The sequence below is a fragment of the Zalophus californianus genome, chromosome 14 (genome assembly GCF_009762305.2).
Source record: "Zalophus californianus isolate mZalCal1 chromosome 14, mZalCal1.pri.v2, whole genome shotgun sequence".
NCBI lineage: Eukaryota > Metazoa > Chordata > Mammalia > Carnivora > Otariidae > Zalophus > Zalophus californianus.
In genome coordinates, this window is record NC_045608.1 from 76,799,853 (window position 1) to 76,821,259 (window position 21,407).

Below are 21,407 nucleotides of genomic sequence, written 5' to 3' on the forward strand. Positions count from 1 at the left end.
CTCCTGTGATGACCGGCTACCTGCAGCAGCTGGGAGTCCCTTTGTGCCCCGCACACAAGTGCCTTCTGACAGCTGTTGGGGGTGGGCGGGTCCTGCGCCTGGATGAAAGCCCGTCGGCTCCTGCCTTAGTCTTCCTTCGCCAGCGCCGTGCTCCTTTGCTCTGTTGACCCCTTCCGCTTTGCATTCTGAATTTTGAGCAAAGTGTCCTTTAAAAGAGATAATCTTCACGATCACACATTCCTCCAGCATGATTAAGTTCTGCCTGCCGTCCCGGTGTGATGTTACAGGAGCCTATAAAGGTCCTGTGGGTTTGCTCTGACATCTTGTTGACATGGAAGTCTTGTTTGTTGTTGTAAATAAGAGCCAGTGTCTCCAGGACACACCTTGCTCTGTTTTCGTGAATGGGAGGTCTTGTCCCTTAACCCAGAAAACTAAATGGCGGAGGGGCAGACAGTGTGAAAGTTGTATGTGTTTTTATGAAAAAGTATCGGGAGTTTTGCTTGGTTCTATGTTCTGGGGCCTACCCAGTGAGTTTTGGCAAGAGCACGTGTGTTCAGAGAGCATTTCATGGTGGCACCTTTTGATTTTTAGTAGAATGCCCCTCGACTGTTTGATGAAGGTAAATTCGGTGACCTGTTTTGAAACCATTCATCTGGAAAGCCAGAGGCAGCAGGTGGTGAAACGTTGGATTTCGCAGTGCGTGGGGCGGGTGGAGGCCCGACTCACTCTCCCTGTGTGAGCCCCAGCCGTTCTGCCCGCGTGGCAGAGGCTGATGTGTGGGACAAGTGCAAGGAGAAACAAGCCCGTCGTCCGTCCTTTTGTGTGTGACGACAAAGCCGGCGTCATGCTTTGTTGAGGAATGAGATAGCACCTACCACGAAATGCAAATCGACATGCAGGTGACTCTCCAGACACGAAACTGTTGAGTTCAGATATTTATAACATTTTGTCTAAAAGCTTCTGTAAAAGGTTCTCAAGCCATTCATTATTTAGATCATTCAGAGCACATACTTCCCAAGTCACTCTAAAAATAGAACCCGTTTCCCCCATCGGCTGAGTCCCCGTGCGGGAGTGTGGGCCACGTGCTTTGGAAGGAAGCGGCAGACAGGGACGTTGCGTTTAATGGTTCAGGGGAAGAGCAGAGGGTTTTTTTCTGGCTCGGTGTTAGAGTTGTGATGTGTACCTTAGCTTGTAATAGCCAGAAATCTAGTCGTGCTGTATATCTTTACTCCTAAATTCTTATTCTGTAGCTTATGTTCTGATTCCTCTCTCTTGTCTCTTCCATTTGTCTTGAGAAGTTCTAAATATAATCTTCTTGGGAGTCACTACTTATTAATTTCTAGGATAAAACCCCAGGCAGTTGGTAGTACTGGATGGTTTCCGCTTAATGTAGTTCGAGAGGCTTTTAAACTTTTGATCATGATGCAAAGAAAAGAAATTTAGATCATAACTTAGTACACATTCTCTCATGTATGTAACAGAAACGATTTTCTTGAATCACTACATTCATGTGAGGCACTAATATTTTCTGTCTCATTCTACTGAACTTTTAAAACATGCTTCTTGTGAGCAGCCAGTGGGATTGCAACTCCTCTTTAAAACTCACTGCCCTGGGATGCCAGGGCAGCTCAGTCTGTTAAGCGTCAGACTCTGGGTTTCGGCTCAAGTCATGATCTCAGGGTCATGAGATCGAGCCCCGCCTCGGGCTCTACGCTCAGCAGAGTCTGCTTGAGATTCTCTCTCTCCCTCTGCGCCTTCCCATACTCTCTCTCTCTCTCTCTGGTGAATAAATATATCTGTAAAACAGAAATCACTGCCCAGCCATACCTGCGTGCACCCCTCGCTTGCTTCTGGTTGGATGTGACGCGCAGGGTCCGAGCCCTGTTCTCACCATGACCTCTGTGGTACTCCTCACACATCAGTCCTTCGAGGACAGTTCTAACCTAAAGACCAAAAGTCTCTGTTGTTTCTTAAAATAGATGTGTTCCTTGAGAAATCGAGTCTCATTTATTTTGTGAGGGCACCGGCGCCTGGTGTCCACTTGACCACTGGCAGCTGAGGCTGGTGCGCACACAGGGCAGCTTGCGAGGTGCCCGAGGGCCGTCCTAGGGTTTCACCAGAGCTGTTTTCCTTGCCCTCAGGCTTCAGGTTCCAGTGGCACTCACACTGGTGGCAGCTTACCTCTCCATGACGATGGCACACACTTGCCCCTTTCCTTCTTATTTAAATGGGAACAGTTATTTTTAAAGGGGGGGGGGGGCAGTCTTCAAGAGGGTTAATCATCACTTAGAGGGCAGGCTCTAAGACAGCGTCTGGTATAGTTACTTCACATTTCCAGTAATGGAATATAGATTTCTGCTTCACCTTATCTGACACATTTCAGGGGCTCCATTTTGCCTTGCCATTACGTTGGAAAATAATTTGGTGGCTTGTCAGAAGGGAATATTTATAACTGTGTTACTAACCAGCACATTTTCAGCCTCTAGAATAGTACAACAGGTAACTGAGGTTGGGATTGACAGCAGTTACCACTTAAAAATAAGCACAAGAAATGCCAGTGTTCACCATATGAACAGTGGCAGCAGCGACATCAGGAAGTTGTGGTGGCCTCAGACACGGGGCCCCAGGGGTGGGGATCCTACCACTGCAGCCTACCCAGGTGTCCTTGAGATGCCCCTGCTTCTCATCTTGGCATAAAGACTACTAGTAGGCTCTCTGACCCCCTACTAGCAATCTTCTGGGGAACTGAAGATGTGTTTCAAAATTGGTATGTTGTCAGTACGCCTGGGTGGCTCAGTCGGTTAAGCGTCTGCCTTCGGCTCAGGTTATGATCTCGGGGTCCTGGGATCGAGCCCCGCAGCAGGCTTCCTGCTCCGCGGGGAGCCTGCTTCTCCCTCTCCCTCTGCTGCTCCCCCTGCTTGTGCGCTCTCTTTTTCTCTCCAACAAATAAATAAAATATATTTGTTTAAATTGGTATGTTGTCATTAACCTAAATGCTTTACATTTCCTGAAGTTTCTATAGTTCTGGCAACAGTGGGATGGTTTGAAAACCTAGATCTCACCACACGTTCCATTTGGTGAAACGTTCATGTAAGCCAATTTCTTTTGACCCTGTGCTGTTCCGTACTTGATCGCTATCCCTATCTTTTTTAAAACCTGATCTTATTACAGTCACCCTTGATGCAAGCCAGAGAGAGCCTTTGTTTGCTTTATGGGTGAGGTTGCTTCATCTTTGACTGTTTTAGAAACGGTGTGTTCATTTGAGTGAGAAAACCTACTAATGTCCAAGTGAAGCTGCTGACCAAGCACCCCAGGGATTCAGTTACCTGCTCCGTTTGAGGAAAATGGCAACAGGAGATACCCCACAAGGGCATTTTCATAGGGCCCCACCAAGTCTCGTCGCACTGCTAACATCAGAATCTCTTCCCATCCACACTGTATGGAGCCAGTGTCCCAGGGAGAAGCCCAGAGCTGGTGCACAAGCCATGCTTTCCTGCCAGTTACTGAGCTGTAGGGCGGAGTACTCGTTTACAGCCCGGACTCTGGGACCAGCCCGCCCAAATAGGAACCTTCAAGAGGTCACACACCTCTCTGGTCTCTAGGTTCCCCGTCTGTGAAATGGGCTTCATAATAGTGCCCACCTCCTACAGTTGCTGTGAGCATCAGGTGTGGCCTGATAGGGTTCACTCCTTTAGCCCTTAGTGGCAGGTGCCTGGGCCAAGCTGCAGGCCCTGGACCGGTCTAGAACTCTCACAACCTCTCCCCAGCAAAACAACTTGGGCATGTAGGTGTTTTGTGAATTTTTATTAAGATGCACTTAGGTTGACAATTGAGGAGTAGCATTTCAGAGGTGGGAGGGCATGGAACTCCGTCAGGTAAGCCCATCTGATTTTTGCTTGTGTGTCCTTTCCTTCTTTGCTAGCAGGAGGGGCCGGGGACAAGTGGCGATACCACCACTTACATTAGGTAGACATCCAACAGTAGTCAACACACTTCTGGTTTTTGATAGCAGAGTTAACTACCAGCCCCACTAGCTTTATCATTAAATCAGTCAAATGGAGAGCAGGAAATCCCCCATCTCTTTTGGCTGGCAAGGATGTCTGCCTTTTTTGGACCTTCTGCAGACGCCTGCTTTTGTTCAGATCCACAGCATTATTTGGCACCTGTAGCTTTGTGCTGGAGGAGGGTATCTCCATGGTGAGTTGAAGCAGATGTAGCCACGGAAATAGAAGAAAGGAGATGCCCGTCAAGAGGATCGAGGCTAGTCTCATGCTTCGAGTGTACCCGACCGGTGCTAACTGATTTTTCACTATGCTTCATGCATCACTTAAGAGGAGCCAGGTAGCTTTCTAAGTTAATCAGATCTTTTTTAACTACCTATAAGGCAATGCTGAGCTTGCAGCAAATCATTTCAGTGAATCTCATTCGTATTTACCAGGTGCTGCTTTTTAAATGCAAGAAGAGAGGTTTTTCAAGTACATTTAAAAAGTAGTGTGTGTAAATTAGAGTGCCTCGTTAAACCAAGGAAGAGTGAAAATAAGAGCACAGGATTTGGGGTTAGGAGGTCTGGGTTCTCTCTTGGGCTGTTCCTCAGGCTAGCTATGGGACAGGTCGGATTACCCCTAAAGAACTTCCGAGCTTTTAGGCATTTGAGTGTGGTAGAAGCAACTACATGTTTATATATAAGGGTAACAGACTTACACCCTGGGGTCACCTTAATGTCAGAAGCTGTGACACAGGCAGCCCTGCAGCAGGACATAAGAGGCAGCAAACCTGTCGGACGCCCTGTGGTCCAGGCTGGTGACCGCAGAACCTGAGTTATGACTTCCCAGGTGGCTCCCAGAGTCCGAAAGGGGGCTTGTGAGCTCCTCCAGATGTATCTTACCTAGGTCTCTCAAGTCAGAAAGATGTATGCTGTGTGGTAGGGGACAGAGTACAGGAAGAAGTATGATGTGTCCAGAAATTAACCAGCAAACTAATCCATGAACTTGGATTCCAAAGTATTGTACTTACACGATTGAAAGCTTGAGGCCTTTTTTTTTTTTTTTTTGGAGAAGTAATTTCTAAGATTTATTAATCACTAGATTATTACACTTTCCTTGGACTCTCAGCTTTCAGGAAGCTCTTTACAGCACTTAATAAATATTAGAGTGTTCCCAACATTTCATTACTGTCTTCTCTGTAAATTGGACCACCTGTGACCCCAAACCCTCTGTGATCCTGAGTGTCCCTTTCCTTACTGATCGCATGCTCCCCAATTCGAAGAGTTGATCTGTTTCCTTTCGAGTGGGTAGCAGATGCCCTGCAGGGGTTCAGGCAGCTAAAGATCTGGTGTACAAGCCTCAGGCTCACGGGTCTCCCAGGCGCTGGCTGTCTGCCAGGCATCGGGGCCTCTGCCTTCTACCCATGCCCGCTGCACTCCAGTACCAGGACCTGACCATGGTCTCTATTTGTTAAGAAACATTTTTTTTTAATTGAAGTACAGTTGACATACAATGTTACCTTGGTTTCAGGTGTGCGACATAGTGATTGCACAAGTCTGTACATCTTGCTATGCTCACAAGTGTAACTGTCACCTGTCACCACACATCACTATTAGAGTACCCTGGACTTCATGCTCTATCATCCCTGACTTATCACAGAAACACTGTATTAAAGAAACATACTAAACATTTTTAAGAATGCTGACACTCAGTGCAGAGATAGGGGCATTAACCTCTCTGCTCTCTTTTCAACAGACACGGGACGACTTCCTGGGACAGGTGGACATACCCCTCAGTCATCTCCCGGTAAGGACTATTACCTGTTTTATGGGGCATGCTGTGAGCAGTGCTTTCTAATTGTTTCCAGTTGGGTGTATTTCAGTGCATATTTCCTCAAGGCAGTGGAGCAGGCTGAAATGAAGAGCATGTGCTCTGGCCCTGGCCCTTTCTAGAAAGTGGTCCTTTCAGGGGGACAGGAGAGGGCTTAATTGTAAAACTCATGTGTATCTGAACCATCCACATGTGCTTGTGTGCATCATGAGCCTCTTTCTCTTCTGGTCTTCCTTTTGTCACATCATATAAAACAGCTCATTTCTCTGCCAAAACCTTCTTCTTGTCACTGGAATGTCTTTACTTTCAAAAATTCATCCCTTGGGTCGGATCAGATATTTGTTTCCTTAGTCTAGAATGACACGGGTGTTTCTCTTGGGCTGCATCCATATAAGCTAGTGCTTCCCAGATTTGGGTGTATGGCTTTTCTCAGGCAGCATGGAGACAAAAGATGCTGTCTGTTCTGAGTGAACTTGTCAGCTGGAAACACCCACTGCAGCTTTAGAAATTATACTGAGTTTGGTACATGTGGTGTTGCTACCATTCCTCTCTGCTCAGATCAGTAGCAGAGCCATTGGGACTTCTGACCAATAACCGCGGCTAAAAGTGTCTTCTGCCCGCTCCAGAGGCACCGTAGGTAGAGCGGGACTTGGTGAAAGGCGGATCAGCTTGTGGTTCAGCTTCGGTTTTTCAGATTGTCACATCCCCTCTCCTGGCCCTTCTCCCTCTGGGCATCACAGAGTGACTCAGGTAGCACCAAAGAGAGGAGAAGTCCAATGTTTCTGTCTTTCAAGGGCCTTTTGTTAATATTTTTAATGCTTTGTGTGAGCAAATAGCATAAACAGTCTATAAACTAAAATGACTTAAACCACCTAGGGGGAGTCTGCCACTGTGTTGAAGTCATGGCTCTTACGTTTGTTATATAAATACCAAGAAAAGACTGTGTCTTACCCAGGAAGCTCTGAAGATGTGTTGTGAGGGCATGAGATAGCAAGCAATTTATTCTTATTTACTCAGGGGAGCTATTAAGGAAGAAAAGTTTCAAGCACATTCCCTTCCAAAAAATGGGAAGCGCAACTGACACCGTTAAAATATTTTTGTTTCTGTATAAAAACCTAGAGCTTCAAGGTACTTGCAGAGGGTGCCTGTGTGTACATGAGACCGACTCCATAAGCCATCAGAAACCCAGTTATCCTTTTAGAGTCGTGTTGAGAGGACATGGAAGTCTCAGTGTTGACGAGGAGACTGTCCACGTCTTTCTACATCAGTTGGGTCTTCTGTGTCTGCTCTTCAGGTTGAAGCTGTAATCTTGCATTTTGAGGCGGTGTGGGTTGGCCAGTTCTTTTGTGGATATCCTTCACCACCCTTTTCCCTAACATAAAAACTGACTCTTGGTCAAGGCAAATTATGTACTAATAGTCTCTGAGAGGTGTTAAGTGGAATCTCTTAAGCAACCTGCTCCGACAGTCCCTGGTTTGAGTGATTGAGGGCAAATTGGTTTTGAAAGGTTGGGTGGGACTCCCAGAGAACAGAACAGCGTTCCTCTTCAGAGACCAAATCAGCAGAGGGAATAGTTTAGCTTCAGGTGGAGGCAAGAGTGAGCTTTCAAAGGAAGAAGTGGTGCCAGGACTGGAGCCTGGAATCAAAACCAGCCAACAAAAGAAAGGAGCCAGTGAATGCCTGGAGGGAACTGAGAACCTCTCTGTGACCTGAGCTGGGTGCTTGAGGGAGCCGCCCTGTTTTGCATCTGCACAGCCCCGAGCTTAGGAGTGCAGTGATCTCCATACTTACGACGGACTAGCTTTGTGGGGCCAACTGCAGTCCGGGAAATGGACCACAGAGGAAGCAGAAGGAAAGGAACGAAGGTGCATTCATCACCTTTCAAGTGGTGGTAAGACCCAACTAGCATATTCTGAATGGATGCAGCTTTTGGGCTCAGGATTTGAGGTGCTGTCATGTGTACGGTTGATCATACATGAAGGGTGCTCATGGGAAAATTACACAGTGTCCTTATATTTTGAAGAACACAAGTGTGGGTGTGAGAAATGGATGTCAGCGTTTGAATGTATTTTGCGGAGTCAATAATAGTCACTCTTTTCTTGAGAGCTACGTGACCATTGTCGAGGAAGGTTTTATGTGGCCTAGAGAGTCAATATTTGTCAACATCAAATTTTAGATAAAAGAAATTAGGGAAATTGTCTCCTTAGCAATGAGAGAAGGTAGGGAGAGCAGTAATGTGGTGGTAAATTTGCCATTGCCGACCTAGGTGAGCCTTTTCAGGGTTGAGTATCTGACGGCGGGGGTGATTAATTTTTATGCAGCCTCATTATCTGATAGAGCATGGCCAATGGACATGATTCTGGTCTCCGAGGAGGAATCCAGGCAAGCAGCTTCCTCCCTCATGCAGCCTGGCATCATCACTCATTATTGTAGCCACATGGGGTAGCTGAGCATTTGAAATGGGGCCCATATGACTGAGGACCCGAATTTATCATTTTATTTCATGTTAATTAATGAAAATTAAAATTTTTGAAAAGCCTCATGTGGCAGATGGCACCATATTGGATGGTACATGTGAGGGTGAGACCAAGTTGGCTTAGGTAAAAAAATGTGTGATTCTGGATTCCCTTTTCCTCAGATAATAATTCTAGCTATTAGAGGGATTCCCAAATCCCCATCAGCTTTACTTAGTGATTTTTCATTTGTTTTTTTTTTCCCCCTTACCTGAGGCTGTTTCTGTTTAGTTCTACAGGTCTGATATACCAAGAACATTTAATTTAGGTAGTAATAAAAAGCCCAGATGTTTGAAATCATAGAAATTAAAAAGAAGTATTTTTTTTTATTTTTTGAAATCTGTATTAGCAAAATACCTAATTGCGTTTGCCTCCATGTTGCAGTCTGTAGCCAGATAGATACATATCCACTTACTTATTTTTAAGGCATTTTAAACCAAGAATGAGGCTTTATCTTATTGCCACAAGATACCACAAACTTTTATTCCTTTAGAAAAAGAAAAATCCTCTCTGTCTTGGTTCTGGTCTAAGAAGTTGCCTTAATCTGCACGAAGCCCTTTTCTAAATCGGGAGCTTTATGGAGAAGATCCAAGACAGCAGAACTAAACTCAGTGTAATCTCGTGATTGTTAAGAAATTATTTTTCATAATTTAAATCCTATTTTGTGTTTTGTGTATGTTTGAAAACTAAGTATTTTAGACCTAGTAATTGATGCTTGCAAAGAACCTTCTTCCCTTGCTGAAATTCTGGAGACATATTGGCTCCATTGCCAGGGGATATTGGTGTTTGCCATGTAAAACCTTGCTTTTAAGATCTTAGGAGTGGCTTGCCTAAGCTGTTACTTGACAGCTATAAATTGACCCCCAGGAAGACTGGAGGGTCAGAGCGACCCTTCCACTGGTGCACGATGCAAAGTCACATGCATCTTGGCATCTTGGACCTGGTGCACAAGGGTCCTCCTTGACCCCCTGCCCAACGTTGAGTCCCTGGAGTACTTATGGGCCCTTCTGCGCCCTGTGGGTCGTTGCAAGGGGCTGAGTTGACGTTCTGCCAGGGTGACAAGTGAAGGAGGCACTCGGGAGAGGTAGAGCAGCAAGGTGTACCCCACAGGTCAGAGTCACCACCTCAGTGGCCAGAGGAGGCCAGTGTCAGCTCCGTCATTGTCCCCTAAACAGGAAAGAGTAAGGATGGGTCATGTGAAAGGAAATAATCTTCTTGTTCCCGTTCTAATGATGGATCCCTCCATGCTTTATACTCCTCAAATGCTTCCAGAGGAAAGCAGGTAATTTTAGACTTGTGATTGACTTCCATCTTTCCTCAGCCCTCAGAATCCGTTCTCCCAGTTTTATTCTGGAAGAAAACATGGAAAGGAAACAGGACATGGGAGTTCAGAACAGGAGGGACCTCTCTTTCCTCTGCTCCCGTTCTAGATGAGCCACTCATCTTTCATACTTCTTGCCGGTTTATTTATTTTTGAGGGCAGGAGCGAGAAAAAGGAGGAGAGGGGGAACAGGGGAGAGTAAATAAGGTTGGTGGTCCGACCTTTTATGTAGATCGGAGAATGAAGAAAACATCAGTACATATTCACGGAAGTCTCCAGAGGTCAGGCTTTAGAAGATCCAGAGGTCAGGCTTTAGGAGATCTCTCCAGAATTGTTGACTCGGACCTGGCAGATGAGCAAGTCACCTTGGTAACATTAATAAGCTAGTCATCCTTTCTGGGCCTCTCTGTGTCACCCGTAAAAGGAGGGCGTGTGCAGAGATGACCCCCCCCCCCCGCCGTGTCCACCCCACTCTGTCCACACCGCGGCTCGACGGCTCACTGAGCAGAGGCACAGATGACCAAGAGGACACGCGTGTCACCTGGGAGACTTGGGCAGCAGGGCTCGCGGGAGGCGTGCGGAGCAGGCGGGACTCTTAATTTAGGAAGATAGTCCTTCCCGCTACCAGCCTGACACCTGTACCACAGCCGAGACAGAGCTGCTCTTTCGTTGTTGTTCCATTGCCGTGGGGCACCAGCCGTAAACGCAGCTTAACTCAGCTGCGATTGCTGATTTCTCGTAAACTACCATTTTTACATGTGTTTGTGAAATGCGGTGTGGTGGTGGTTAAAAAAGTTTATGACTTTTATGTTCAAGGTTTATGACTTGTCTTTACTAATTATTTAGAGGCAAACCAACGCCGAGACTTGGACTAACAACAGAGGGACATTTTCTGGCAGGCGTTTGCCTGTTGCACTTCTGTGGTTCTCCTTGACGCCTCCTTCCATTGTGTTTCCCCTGCTCTTTGAGCCCCCAGCCCGCCCACCCTACTCAGCTCCAAAATCTCTGTATCCACGGGAAACACACTGTGGTGGAGAGCGCTATTTTAAGAACATTGGTTTCTCCTATTTTTGTCAAGTGCTACTCAAGGCGGTCAGGGTAGCTTCTGAATTTCAGTTTCCCTAGAGAGAAGCATTTTCAGGGTGGTGGGATTGTTCTGGGCACCTTAGTTGTACTTGAAGGTGACTCAGTTGATGAGCACCCCTTTTCTGTGTATGGCTGATAGCAGGGTAACGGTTCCCTCTCCTATGTATAGAATTCAGTGTCCTAGAGCTTAGAGGGACTTCAGACACCCATTTGTCTACTCCCTGCACTTTACCGATGAGGATACCTGGGCACAGACAGGGAGGTGGCTTGTCCAGTGATCAGTAGATTGGCGGCAGTGCTGGGCCAGACCCTGCGTCTCCAGCATTGATCTGTGTTACAGTCAAGGGTCTGGTTCGGGAGTGGAAGGGGGCCTAGTCTAAGGCTTGGGTGCTTTTGGTGGTTGCATCCAGGTTTGGAGTCTAGGGTCCCTGTAAGTCTGTCTCCGTCCATTTGCCCACAGAGCTGTTCATCTCACCATATGTGACAGTGATTATAGTTCTGCTGAAAGCAGCTCCCCCTTTTTAAGTTGAAAGTGCTGTGTATCCAAAAGATTTTCTTGGGAACGTTCAGCGCCCCAGAACAGGAGGCAGCAATGTCCACTTTGGCCAGTAACGCGGTCAGCATCAGTCTGCGCGGTGGCTTTCTACCAGTGCTGTCCTGGGGGTCTCTCCTGGGCTTTTTCCCAGCAAACAGGATCAAGTAGGACTCTGAATAATGCCAAGGAGAGTCCTGCCACTCTCTACGAGATCACCATCTTGTTCACATGCAAGAATGTCCATGGAGGTGAATGCCCTGCCTTTTATTGGAGAACATGGAGGTGACCGTACTCACAGGTGACATGAGAATGAGAATTAGCTGAAGATGATAAAGGCCAGCGTGTGTGAGGTGTGCCAGGGACCCTTGCAAGGACTTTGTCCATGCTCACTCAGGTGATTGGCTTATTCCTCACAACAACTCTGTGAGATCCTGTTACAGCCCCACTTTTTAGATGAGGACACTGAGGCACAGAGAGGTGAGGGGCTTGCCCTTGGCCACATGGCTCTGCCAGTAGCGAATCCAGGACACAGACCTAGAAGGCCTGCCTCTTGATTTGCGTGGTGTTGGTCATGTAAACTATGTAGTTGGGTGGACAGGTTCACTTGCAGAGGAGTCCCTCCGAGGTCTGTGCTTTCCTCTGCTCGCTGTCTTTTGCGCTCTCTGCTGATCCTAGACCCCTCATGCCTGCTAAGGATCCTGTAGTTTTGTTCATGCCGTTCTGCAGCTTGAACTGTCCTTCCTCCCAGCTGTCCACCTGTGTCCAAACTTGCCCATTCATCTCAGTGTGGACCGCACATCCCCAAACCATTTTGATCCCCAAGTTGAGAATCGCCTCTGCCCTCCCCACACAGGTCCCACAGAATGTGATCTTTATTCCATCTTAGGTTCAAGTTTTGTTGCTACCATGGTCCTTGTTACACATCCTTGTTACTCTAAGGGAAGGCACCATGTTGTAGCCACACGTCTTTCACGTGGTGGCTGTTCTAAAACTTTTGTGGTTGAATAAATGAGAAAAGGAAGAAAGGCAGTAGTATTTTTTTTTAAAGATCTTATTTATTTATTTGAGAGAGAGAGAAAGAGAATGAGAGAGAGAGAAAGCACATGAGATGGGGGGAGGGTCAGAGGGAGAAGCAGACTCCCCGCCGAGCAGGGAGCCCGATGCAGGACTCGATCCAGGGACCCCAGGACCACGACCCGAGCCGAAGGCAGTCACCCAACCAACTGAGCCACCCAGGTGCCCCAGTAGTATTCTTGATTAATAAATTTTCCATAATAAGTGTTACATGTTTGGAAACCTCTTTTCTCAGAAAATGTTTCCAAAATGTCTAACCTGATTGCCTTAAAGAGGACTGCCCAGAGAATATAATTGACTTCCTTCAGCAGTAGTGAATTTTCATGGCCTCAGTACTTTACTGTAGATCAGATGAATCAATCAGCTACTTGTACGAGTGCCTACTTTGTGCTAGGCAGTGTTTTGGGCACCAAGGATTTTGCTCACCAAGGTGAAGAAATCCAAGTCTCCAATCTCATTAGCTTAATTCTAAAAGTGATAGATGACAAATTTGTAAATAAATAAATGAACAAGATAATTTCAGATAGTGAAAGGGAAGAAGATAAACCAGGATGCTCTGATTAGAGGGTGGAAAGGGGAAGCAAATGCAGTGTCTGAGGATATGACCTGGGATCTCACACCCGGGTTGTAAAGCGGAGCCAGCTGAGGCCATTTGGAGCCGGAGCTGTCTGGCAGAAGGACCTGCTGGGGCAGGATTGGATGTGATGTGCACCAGGAGAGATGAGGCCAGGGCGGTTGGAGCAAGGGGTGAAAGGAAAGACTGCTTCACAGTGACATTATAGGTATATGTTTAACCTTATAGGACATATAGGAAAGAATTTTCAGTTTATTATAAGCAGAGTAGGAAGCCATTGGAGTTTATGTAGGGAATGACATAAAATATGTAACATTTCAAATATAAATGCATACACACACTCCTCCGATATAATAAGTCAACAAATCATAATACCGTGGTTTGTCTCTCTTGCTACAAAAGTACTTTACGTTATTTTAATTAAAGAACCTAGTCATTTGAGGTTTTGCTACATACATAGCATTTAAAAAATTAATGAAGAGTAATTTTCCAACTTCCTTCTTGCTTTGACCAATGAATTTTGCACGGTGAGTACTGATTTCTTTTAAAAAAAAAAAAATCACAATTACATTTCACAGCTTCATGAAATAAGCACCAGCAAGAGGCTGATTAATGGTGCTACCTAGAATGGTCTCTGTAGGAGGGGATAGCCTTTCAGTTATCTTAGGCTGATGATATGATACTTTAATGTTAAAAATAAAGCAAAACTGTCTTCATGGGCATATTTTCCTGTTAACTCCATTTTTAGGTTTCTTGGATCACAGGGACAAGAAGGCACCAGTGACCACTGGTTCTCCAAAATTAATCAGCAGTGAGATTGAGGCCTGCACCCTGTAGTTAGAAATTACACTTGGCAATGACGACTGTAATCTTGTCATTTGTCTAAGGCTGGGGTTGGCTCCTAAAAATGGGTGTTGATAGTGACATCTAGTGGATCTTGGGTAAAGTTTTGTTGACCTATAAAATAATTGTCAAATACTGGTTGAGGAACCAACCCCGTTTTTACCTTCCCACGTTCTAAAACACCAGTGTATGTTCTCTGCAACCCAGTTTGGTGTATCTAAAATACAACAGTATCAGGAGTTTGAAACTTGCTTTTTCTTCCTATAGACAGAAGATCCGACCATGGAGCGACCCTATACATTTAAGGATTTTCTCCTTAGACCAAGAAGGTGAGGCTTTGGGGTACAGGTGTTCTTCATGCTTCGGTTTGGTTTTCTCTGAGGAAGATTTCAGGTTCTTTGCCTTTTGCATCTTTTTTTTTAAAACTCGTCATAAATATGAATGATGTAACCAAGTTATATCCTTTATAACCAATTTTTTTCCATCACACAGTCATAAATCTCGAGTTAAGGGATTTTTGCGATTGAAAATGGCCTATATGCCAAAAAACGGAGGTCAAGATGAAGAAAACAGTGAGCAGAGGGAAGACATGGAGGTAAGTTGCAGAGCTGCAGGCCTTGATCTGGTTTCCTTGCCCAAGATCATACTAATATTTCATTTAAGACTTTATAATTGAAGGAAATAAATTAACTATGAAAAAACCTACCTGGGTCTTTGAATCTTACTGATGTGTTTGGCTTTGGTTAAAAAAAAAAAAAAAAAAAAAAAAAACTTTTCATTTTATGTTACAGCACTGATAATTGAAGAGGCTTCTCTTTATTTATAAAATGCTGTACCCGCATTTCATGAACAGCCCCACTCCTATGTGAAATGCTCACCATATTTCATCCTCTTTTTTTTTTTTTTTTTTGATTTTATTTATTTGACAGAGAGATAGCAAGAGCAGGAACACAAGCAGGGGGAGTGGGAGAGGTAAGAAGCAGGCTTCCCGCCGAGCAGGGAGCCCGATGCGGGGCTCAATCCCAGGACCCTGGGAGCATGACCTGAGCCGAAGGCAGACGCCTAACTGACTGAGCCACCCAGGCGCCCCTTCTCCTCTTATTTCTTTGGACTTTTCAGCTCATTGTAAATTTCCTCGCGGCGTTTGGAATTGCTTCAAAGTGGAGGAAATGATTTAGAAAAGCTTTTCCAAGGTTCTTATGTGTTTGGCCCACAGGTGATGCATTAGGAAAGCTCTCCTCTAGAAAAGCCATTTTGGAACCAGCTGTCCAGAGGGATTTTTCCTTCCCTCCTGGCACAGCTGCCTCTTACAACTCAGTCCCATACCTACATCGTGGTTCCCACTGTACCTTCCCTGCTCATGCTTCAGACAGTGCTGTTGCATTAGACAAATTCTGCTATTGTTCTGGAAATGTACATTATACGGGGCCCGTCTGGGGCTTATTTGCACATCTGTTTGCAGCTGTGGCATGTACGGGCTATGTGAATTATGTGTTAGGGGCACGTCTTCGGAGCCCTCCCCGTGCCAAGTGGTCGCATTTCCAGGCAGCGTTTCACTTGTGCACTTTCTCCCTACGGGGAGGAGCGAAGCAGGGGGTAGGCATGTACGAATGTTAAGATTTCATAAGCACATCGGCAGATTTTTATCTCAAATCCAAGGAATTTTTTTACATTCTTGTAGCTTTCCAGCTGCACTAACCAGTGAATTACTTTGATTTTCCAGTGACTTTACTAGGGGATGTTAGGAGGGAATACTTAATGCCTAAAATATGTGTTGCAAAAATTCGTAACTCTGGTACCGTGAAGCCTGTTGATGGGGTGGCAGCAAGCGGGGAGGGCCTAAGCAGAAAGCAGCTTCTGGACTTCTGCTCTCCTGACTGGACTTGATGCAGAGTGGGAGACTGATGGACTTCCAGGTTTCCCCCACCCCAAGTGTCATCCTCCCTGGGGAGTGATGGAGCCTGGGCCTCTCGGCCCCTCAGGCCGGGATCTCTGTAAGAACACACATGTGGTGTGGCTCATCGCCCCGGCTCCCTCTCACCTCGTGGAGGTGTCGAAAAGACCACAGTGGTAACATGACCCATGTCCCTGGTGTGGCTTTGCACCGCCCTGGAGGCCTTCAGGTCAAAATAACAAAATCTGTGTGCGGAAAGAGCGTAACATGACTTGACACAACACACTGTACATATCCAAAGCTGTGTTGTCTGTACAGTGTGGTCACGTTCAAAGGCAGCACAATTAATTGGTCATTGCTCAGAATTGAGACTCTTCTAGAATTAATTTTTTTTTTTTTTGCCCTTTTTGGGAATTTCTTCACATGTGACGCATGAAGCCACTGAAAGAGCCACAATGCCAAGGAGCAAGGAAGAAGGACCCAGAGTACACCATGATTGTTTTTCCTCACATCCAAAGGGCCCACCTCAACGATCTTCATTTGCTTTTCTTCCACAGCATGGCTGGGAGGTCGTGGACTCGAATGAGTCGGCCTCTCAACACCAGGAGGAGCTCCCTGCCCCGCCACTGCCCCCTGGCTGGGAAGAGAAGGTGGACAATCTCGGTCGTACCTATTATGTGAACCACAACAACCGGACCACTCAGTGGCACCGACCAAGCTTGATGTGAGTACCGTCCCTTGGACAGGAATGCCTCTGCACTCAGAGGGTGGGGTGTGGTGGCTCCTTGGGGCAAAGAGGGAAATCAGTCCTGCATCAGAAAAAGCGTGTGGTCCCGACAGTGTTCCTTTTCATTTAGTTTAAAGAGCTCAGGAGCCCGTCAGAATTCACGTGTGCTAAAGAAGCAGCTCTTGGTTTTGTTTCATGTTCGCCTGTCTTAAGTATGGACTAAATCATTTTGTGTGCCTTTGTATACAGGCTCATTAAAAAATACAGGTTATTTTTCCCAGGTTTATCTTAAGGATGGTAATGGTATCACTTCTCTCCTAACACAGAATGGAAAACAGCAGGTGGAGAGGCTGTGCAATTTTCTCTGAAGTTTTTGGATTTTTAGTCCCTTTAATTATTTGATTTGGGAACACAACTATTTCTTCCTTTTGAGGAAATTTATTAATCACCCCCTTGATCTCACTAGACACCCATGGGAGGGTTGCAAACTCAGAATTAGTCATTACTGTTTATTCTCATCCCTCACCAGCCTCAGGGATGCAGTGAATTGATTACTGTTTTGTTCACGCAGCAGTTTTGTATTTGATGGTAGAAAATAAACACTAGTTAAACCTCAGCTACATTAAAAAAAGGATTTGAAGCAGCTTGCTTTTAAATCATGGTATGCAGCAAGACCTAAAACTATTAGCATACAATAAAAGGCAAAACAAAATATTAAAGGAAGGAAAAGGAAGAAATTATCTTTGAAAATTTGAGCTCCCTAGCAGCCAAGACAAGGAGGGTAATTATCAATCAGTTATATAATTTTAATATGTAATAAAAGCAAGTATATTGAAATCATTTTCTCTTTAGCCCAGACTCTGAAAGAAATTTGCTAATGATGGTTTTTAAACAAGTGATATTAGCAGTGTGATGGATGGTATTGTCAGGAAGCCTCTTATCTTTAGACATTCCAGAGAGATTCTGCTTATGACCCTGGATGGAGAAGGTAGCCAAGAAGTGGTCGTCCAGGTTTTGTTTGATTTAGAGAGAAAGCTTGCCGAATCTACACCAATGAATCCAATCCTTCCTAAGCCCCCGAGTGGGTTCCTGTGACTATCAACTGTGCTTGGTCAGCTTTAGACCCAGCTCATTAGTCACAGGACAGTGTAAACATCCAAACATCCAGGTGATGATGAGCTCTTCTTTCCCATAGAAATATAAAATGGAAATGGTTAATTATTTTTATTCTGTTCTTTACTATTCCCCTTTGATTAATAACCATTGCTATTGTGAAACTATTTTAAGCCATTTGACCAGCTATTTGTAGTTTAAAAAAAACAAAACGAAACAAAACAACTGGACACCCCACCCCCCAACTTCAGCTTGGTTACATGTACTGATCGGGAATCTTGAACCGAGAATCTTGGTAGCCATACCCTAAGGCACCATTATCTTCCTTTACAAATCATCACAGGACACATAGCACTCTGTGGGGACCAGAGTGTCCTATGACCTCTGTAGAAAAGAGACCACTAGCAGCTCACAAAGAAATACTCATGGCCATACGTACATGGAAAAAATACTCGCCTTCATTATAATCATGTAGACTGAAGTCTGTTAAGTGGAAATCCTTGCTTTCTCTACCTCCCAGAGTTGTGAAACTGTAATGAGGAAATTCCTGAGAAAAGACTTCGTATGTTTTTGTAAACATACCACCTTGGTGGCAGTGTCCCAAAGAACTAAACCAAAACAAAAGAGATCATTTCTACCGTGCTGGCTCATCAGTTGTCCAGAGTGACATGGGAAAAATGCAGCTCTTAATCCAAGTTCAGGTTCATGTGTAGTTTAGGGAGTGGTCCATGGCATGACTATCCCCATCCATGAGGCAGCCAAAGAGGGTGAACCAGGAAGGACATCAGCATAGCTGAGGTGGGGCCCAGGGAGTGCCTCCTCTCCAATGGGCCTGGCTTCTAGAAAACAAGAGAAAAGTAAGATATGAAGAGTTAGCTTCCACAGTAACCTTTTCATCCCATCTAAACTGTTTTGAGAATTTGAGGTGCTTTCTCCTTAACTTTACTTGGTTTGACCAGAAGCCCTCAAGCCTTCCAGAAGTATTTTAAAGTATTATTCTAATTAAAAAATAATTATTTTCATAATTCAGTATTTGCAGAACACTGCTGCACTCTTTGAGGGGAAATTGATATTAAAAAGTGTATTAAAGATGTTTTATTCTCCACTACAGTCTTCCGCTCTACCGACTGAGCTACCGAAGGAACCACTAAAGATGTTTTATTTATTTAGGAGAGAGAGCATGAGCAGGGCAGGGAAGAGCGGAGGGAGAGGGAGAAGCAGGCTCCCCACTGTGCAGGGAGCCCGACGTGGGGCTCGATCCCAGGACCCTGGGGTCATGACCTGAGCCCAAGGCAGACGCTTAACCAGCTGAGCCACCCAGGCGCCCCAAGAAATATCTTTGTTGAAAGGCTCACTCTATCTGAGGAAATGAGACCATGATAACTATGTGCTAAAGCAAAGAATTAAGACTGTCTTAGTGACCCCTGTCTTCCTCAGTTCATTAGGCCTGTGCTCCAAACTTCAACCCCCTGAAAAATCTCCATGACAGCTCATTGCCCTCCGGCGGCTGTTCTTCAGGCTCCTTCTCCACCCTGTCTCTTGCCAGATTCCCCACCCACAGTGATAAACCCCCAGTGTGTCGAGTGGCTGGACCATACACAGCTGCTTTCTGATTACTCTTCTCGGCCCTGTGGATGCAGTACTGCGCCCCCCATCCCTGCCCAAAAACCGGAACAAAACTAGAAGGTCCCCTTTCTTCTGGCTGCCTTTAGAGGTCAGCCTCCTCTACCTTCCTCTGGGGGAGCTGTACTTCTGTTCAGGTCTCACTGGAAGGCTGGTGCTCCCCAATGCTCCGCTTGCCTCTTGGAGCCGGGACTGTGTTTTCTTAGTCACAGATCTGCCCCTTAAGCGCCTGGCCCAAAGTAGGAGCTCAGCAAAATGCCTCATAGCTGAACGAACGAGCACAGATGAATCCCTTCTGAAAGTGATTATGGGCACTCAGTTTAGTGAACCGTCTAGGCCTGGATATAGAATTCCAGAATGGAAGGCTGACCACAGAGTGCTCCCAGCTCTCTCAAGTATGAGGGTGGCTTTTAAAACACCCCTAATTTTAGAATTCTCCTTGACCCTGTTTTAAATGTCAGCTGTAAGCTTTTTACTGTAAAAAGCAAAATTTTAGGGGCACCTGGGTGGCACAGTTGGTTGAGCACCCGACTCTTGGTTTCAGCTTGGGTTGTGATCTCGGGGTCCTTGGGATCGAGCCTCATGTCGGGCTCCAGACTCGGCGCAGAATGTGCTTGAGATTCTCTCTCTCCCTCTGCCCCCCACTCATGTTTTCGCTCTCTCTCAAAATAAAAATCTTTAAAAAATACAATTTTAAAAACATGGTGAAGGAATGAAATTAAGGTTATAAATGAAGATGAACTTGTGAGACCTACTTAATTCCATTACCTCTCTTTCTAAAATACTTTGTACATCTTCTGTCGTAGCAACAATGTAATCCTAGCTCAGTAACTCCGCTCATCATTGCAGTAGCTAACATATGTGAATGTGAGTGATCTCACACTGATCTTAATTGGCCCTGAACTTGATAAACTGATGGTTTATCATGCCTTTATCCACTTGTATATTTCCCATGAAAGTCAAGTGAAGAATATATGTATGAAATTAACGACTGAAGAAAATTGAAATAACCGTTTCCTAAAATATTTGCTTGCCCCCAATAAAATCATTTTCTGTTTTAATCTGTAAACTCAGAAATATTTTTAAATGTTCATCATCCCATTAGTGACTCTTTTAAAATTTCCACTTTCAACAACCGTCTCATTCAGTTGCTTAATGACATGCAAAAGGCCTCCTTTGTGTGAACTTTTTCACTTCATCACTAAAGATGGTAAAAGCTGGGATTAGAATTTCAAAATCAGAGGTATCTTTATGCTATTTAGTTGTTTCTGGTTCACACCGATTACTAATTATACGAGCCTGTGGGATAAGAAAGATTTGCATAATTGATTTTAAATGTCCCCTTTTTAAAAGTAAGCTCTTCCAAAGCAATGGAATTTTATATACTTCTAAGAGATAAAAAATGCAGGCATAGAGATATTAAAACCTCATTTCTTCTCAACCGCTCAGAAGTCCCTCTGACAGTGCAGTATGTATAAGGACCTGGCACATAGCATGCATTAGTCACTCAATGTTCATATCACAGTGTTTACCAAAAGTTAACGTAAAGATGTTCGTTGGAAATACTTAAACTATCTCAGAAACAGGCATTGAAGAGTCACCGATTTATTTATTTATCTATCTATTTACAAGATTTTATTTATTTGGGAGAGACAGAGTTAGCAAAAGTGGGGGAGAAGGAGAAGGAGGCTCCCCGCAAAGCAGGAAGCCCAACTCAGGGCTCGATCCCAGGACCCTGGGACCATGACCTGAGCCAAAGGCAGACACTTAACCAACTGAGCTACCCAGGCGCCCCAGGATTCACCTATTTATTTGCATGCAGTGGTATTAGTCTCAAACTATTCACTGTTACAGGGGCCCAACAGGCTTTTTATTGGGATGTAGTGTAAGTTAAAGAGTATATTCGAATATTTTTAAAACCTGTGTTGTAGGAAGACTCTGTAAGGAGGGCCTTGATTAATACTCTGTCTAGTCCAATTAGTCTGAAATAATGTCTTCAAATATTTTGAAAGGTTAACTTGCAATATCATTTTTGTTAACTGAATAGGGTGTCTTATTGAGAGAGTCTTGAGTTTTCCCCAAAAAACATTTTGACATTTAAACTTCTACTCTAAAAGCCAGCAAGTAGTATTTCTCCTAAAGGATGATTGCCTGTAATTTACTGCAAAAGTTTTTCATGATTGAATTGATGCTTTCAGATCCTGAATGAAGAGAGTTACGTGACCAAAAAAAAAAAAAAATGAGCATGAAGTTACAGTGTTACAGTGTTCTACAAATCCCCCTTGATTTGG

The 21,407-nt window shown here is 44.9% G+C and overlaps 1 protein-coding gene across 13 annotated transcripts in view; it reads left to right on the forward strand.

Moving 5' to 3' along the window:
* The window catches only part of NEDD4L (NEDD4 like E3 ubiquitin protein ligase), a 327,989-nt gene that overhangs the window by 248,284 nt on the left and 58,298 nt on the right, over positions 1-21,407 (forward strand). For all 13 annotated transcript variants that reach the window (XM_027575487.1, XM_027575481.1, XM_027575483.1 and 10 more), the window contains 4 exons: positions 5,739-5,789; positions 14,027-14,088; positions 14,252-14,354; positions 16,211-16,377. In XM_027575487.1, the coding sequence (XP_027431288.1) occupies positions 5,739-5,789; positions 14,027-14,088; positions 14,252-14,354; positions 16,211-16,377 (383 nt within the window). The remainder of the gene's footprint in view (positions 1-5,738; positions 5,790-14,026; positions 14,089-14,251; positions 14,355-16,210; positions 16,378-21,407) is intronic.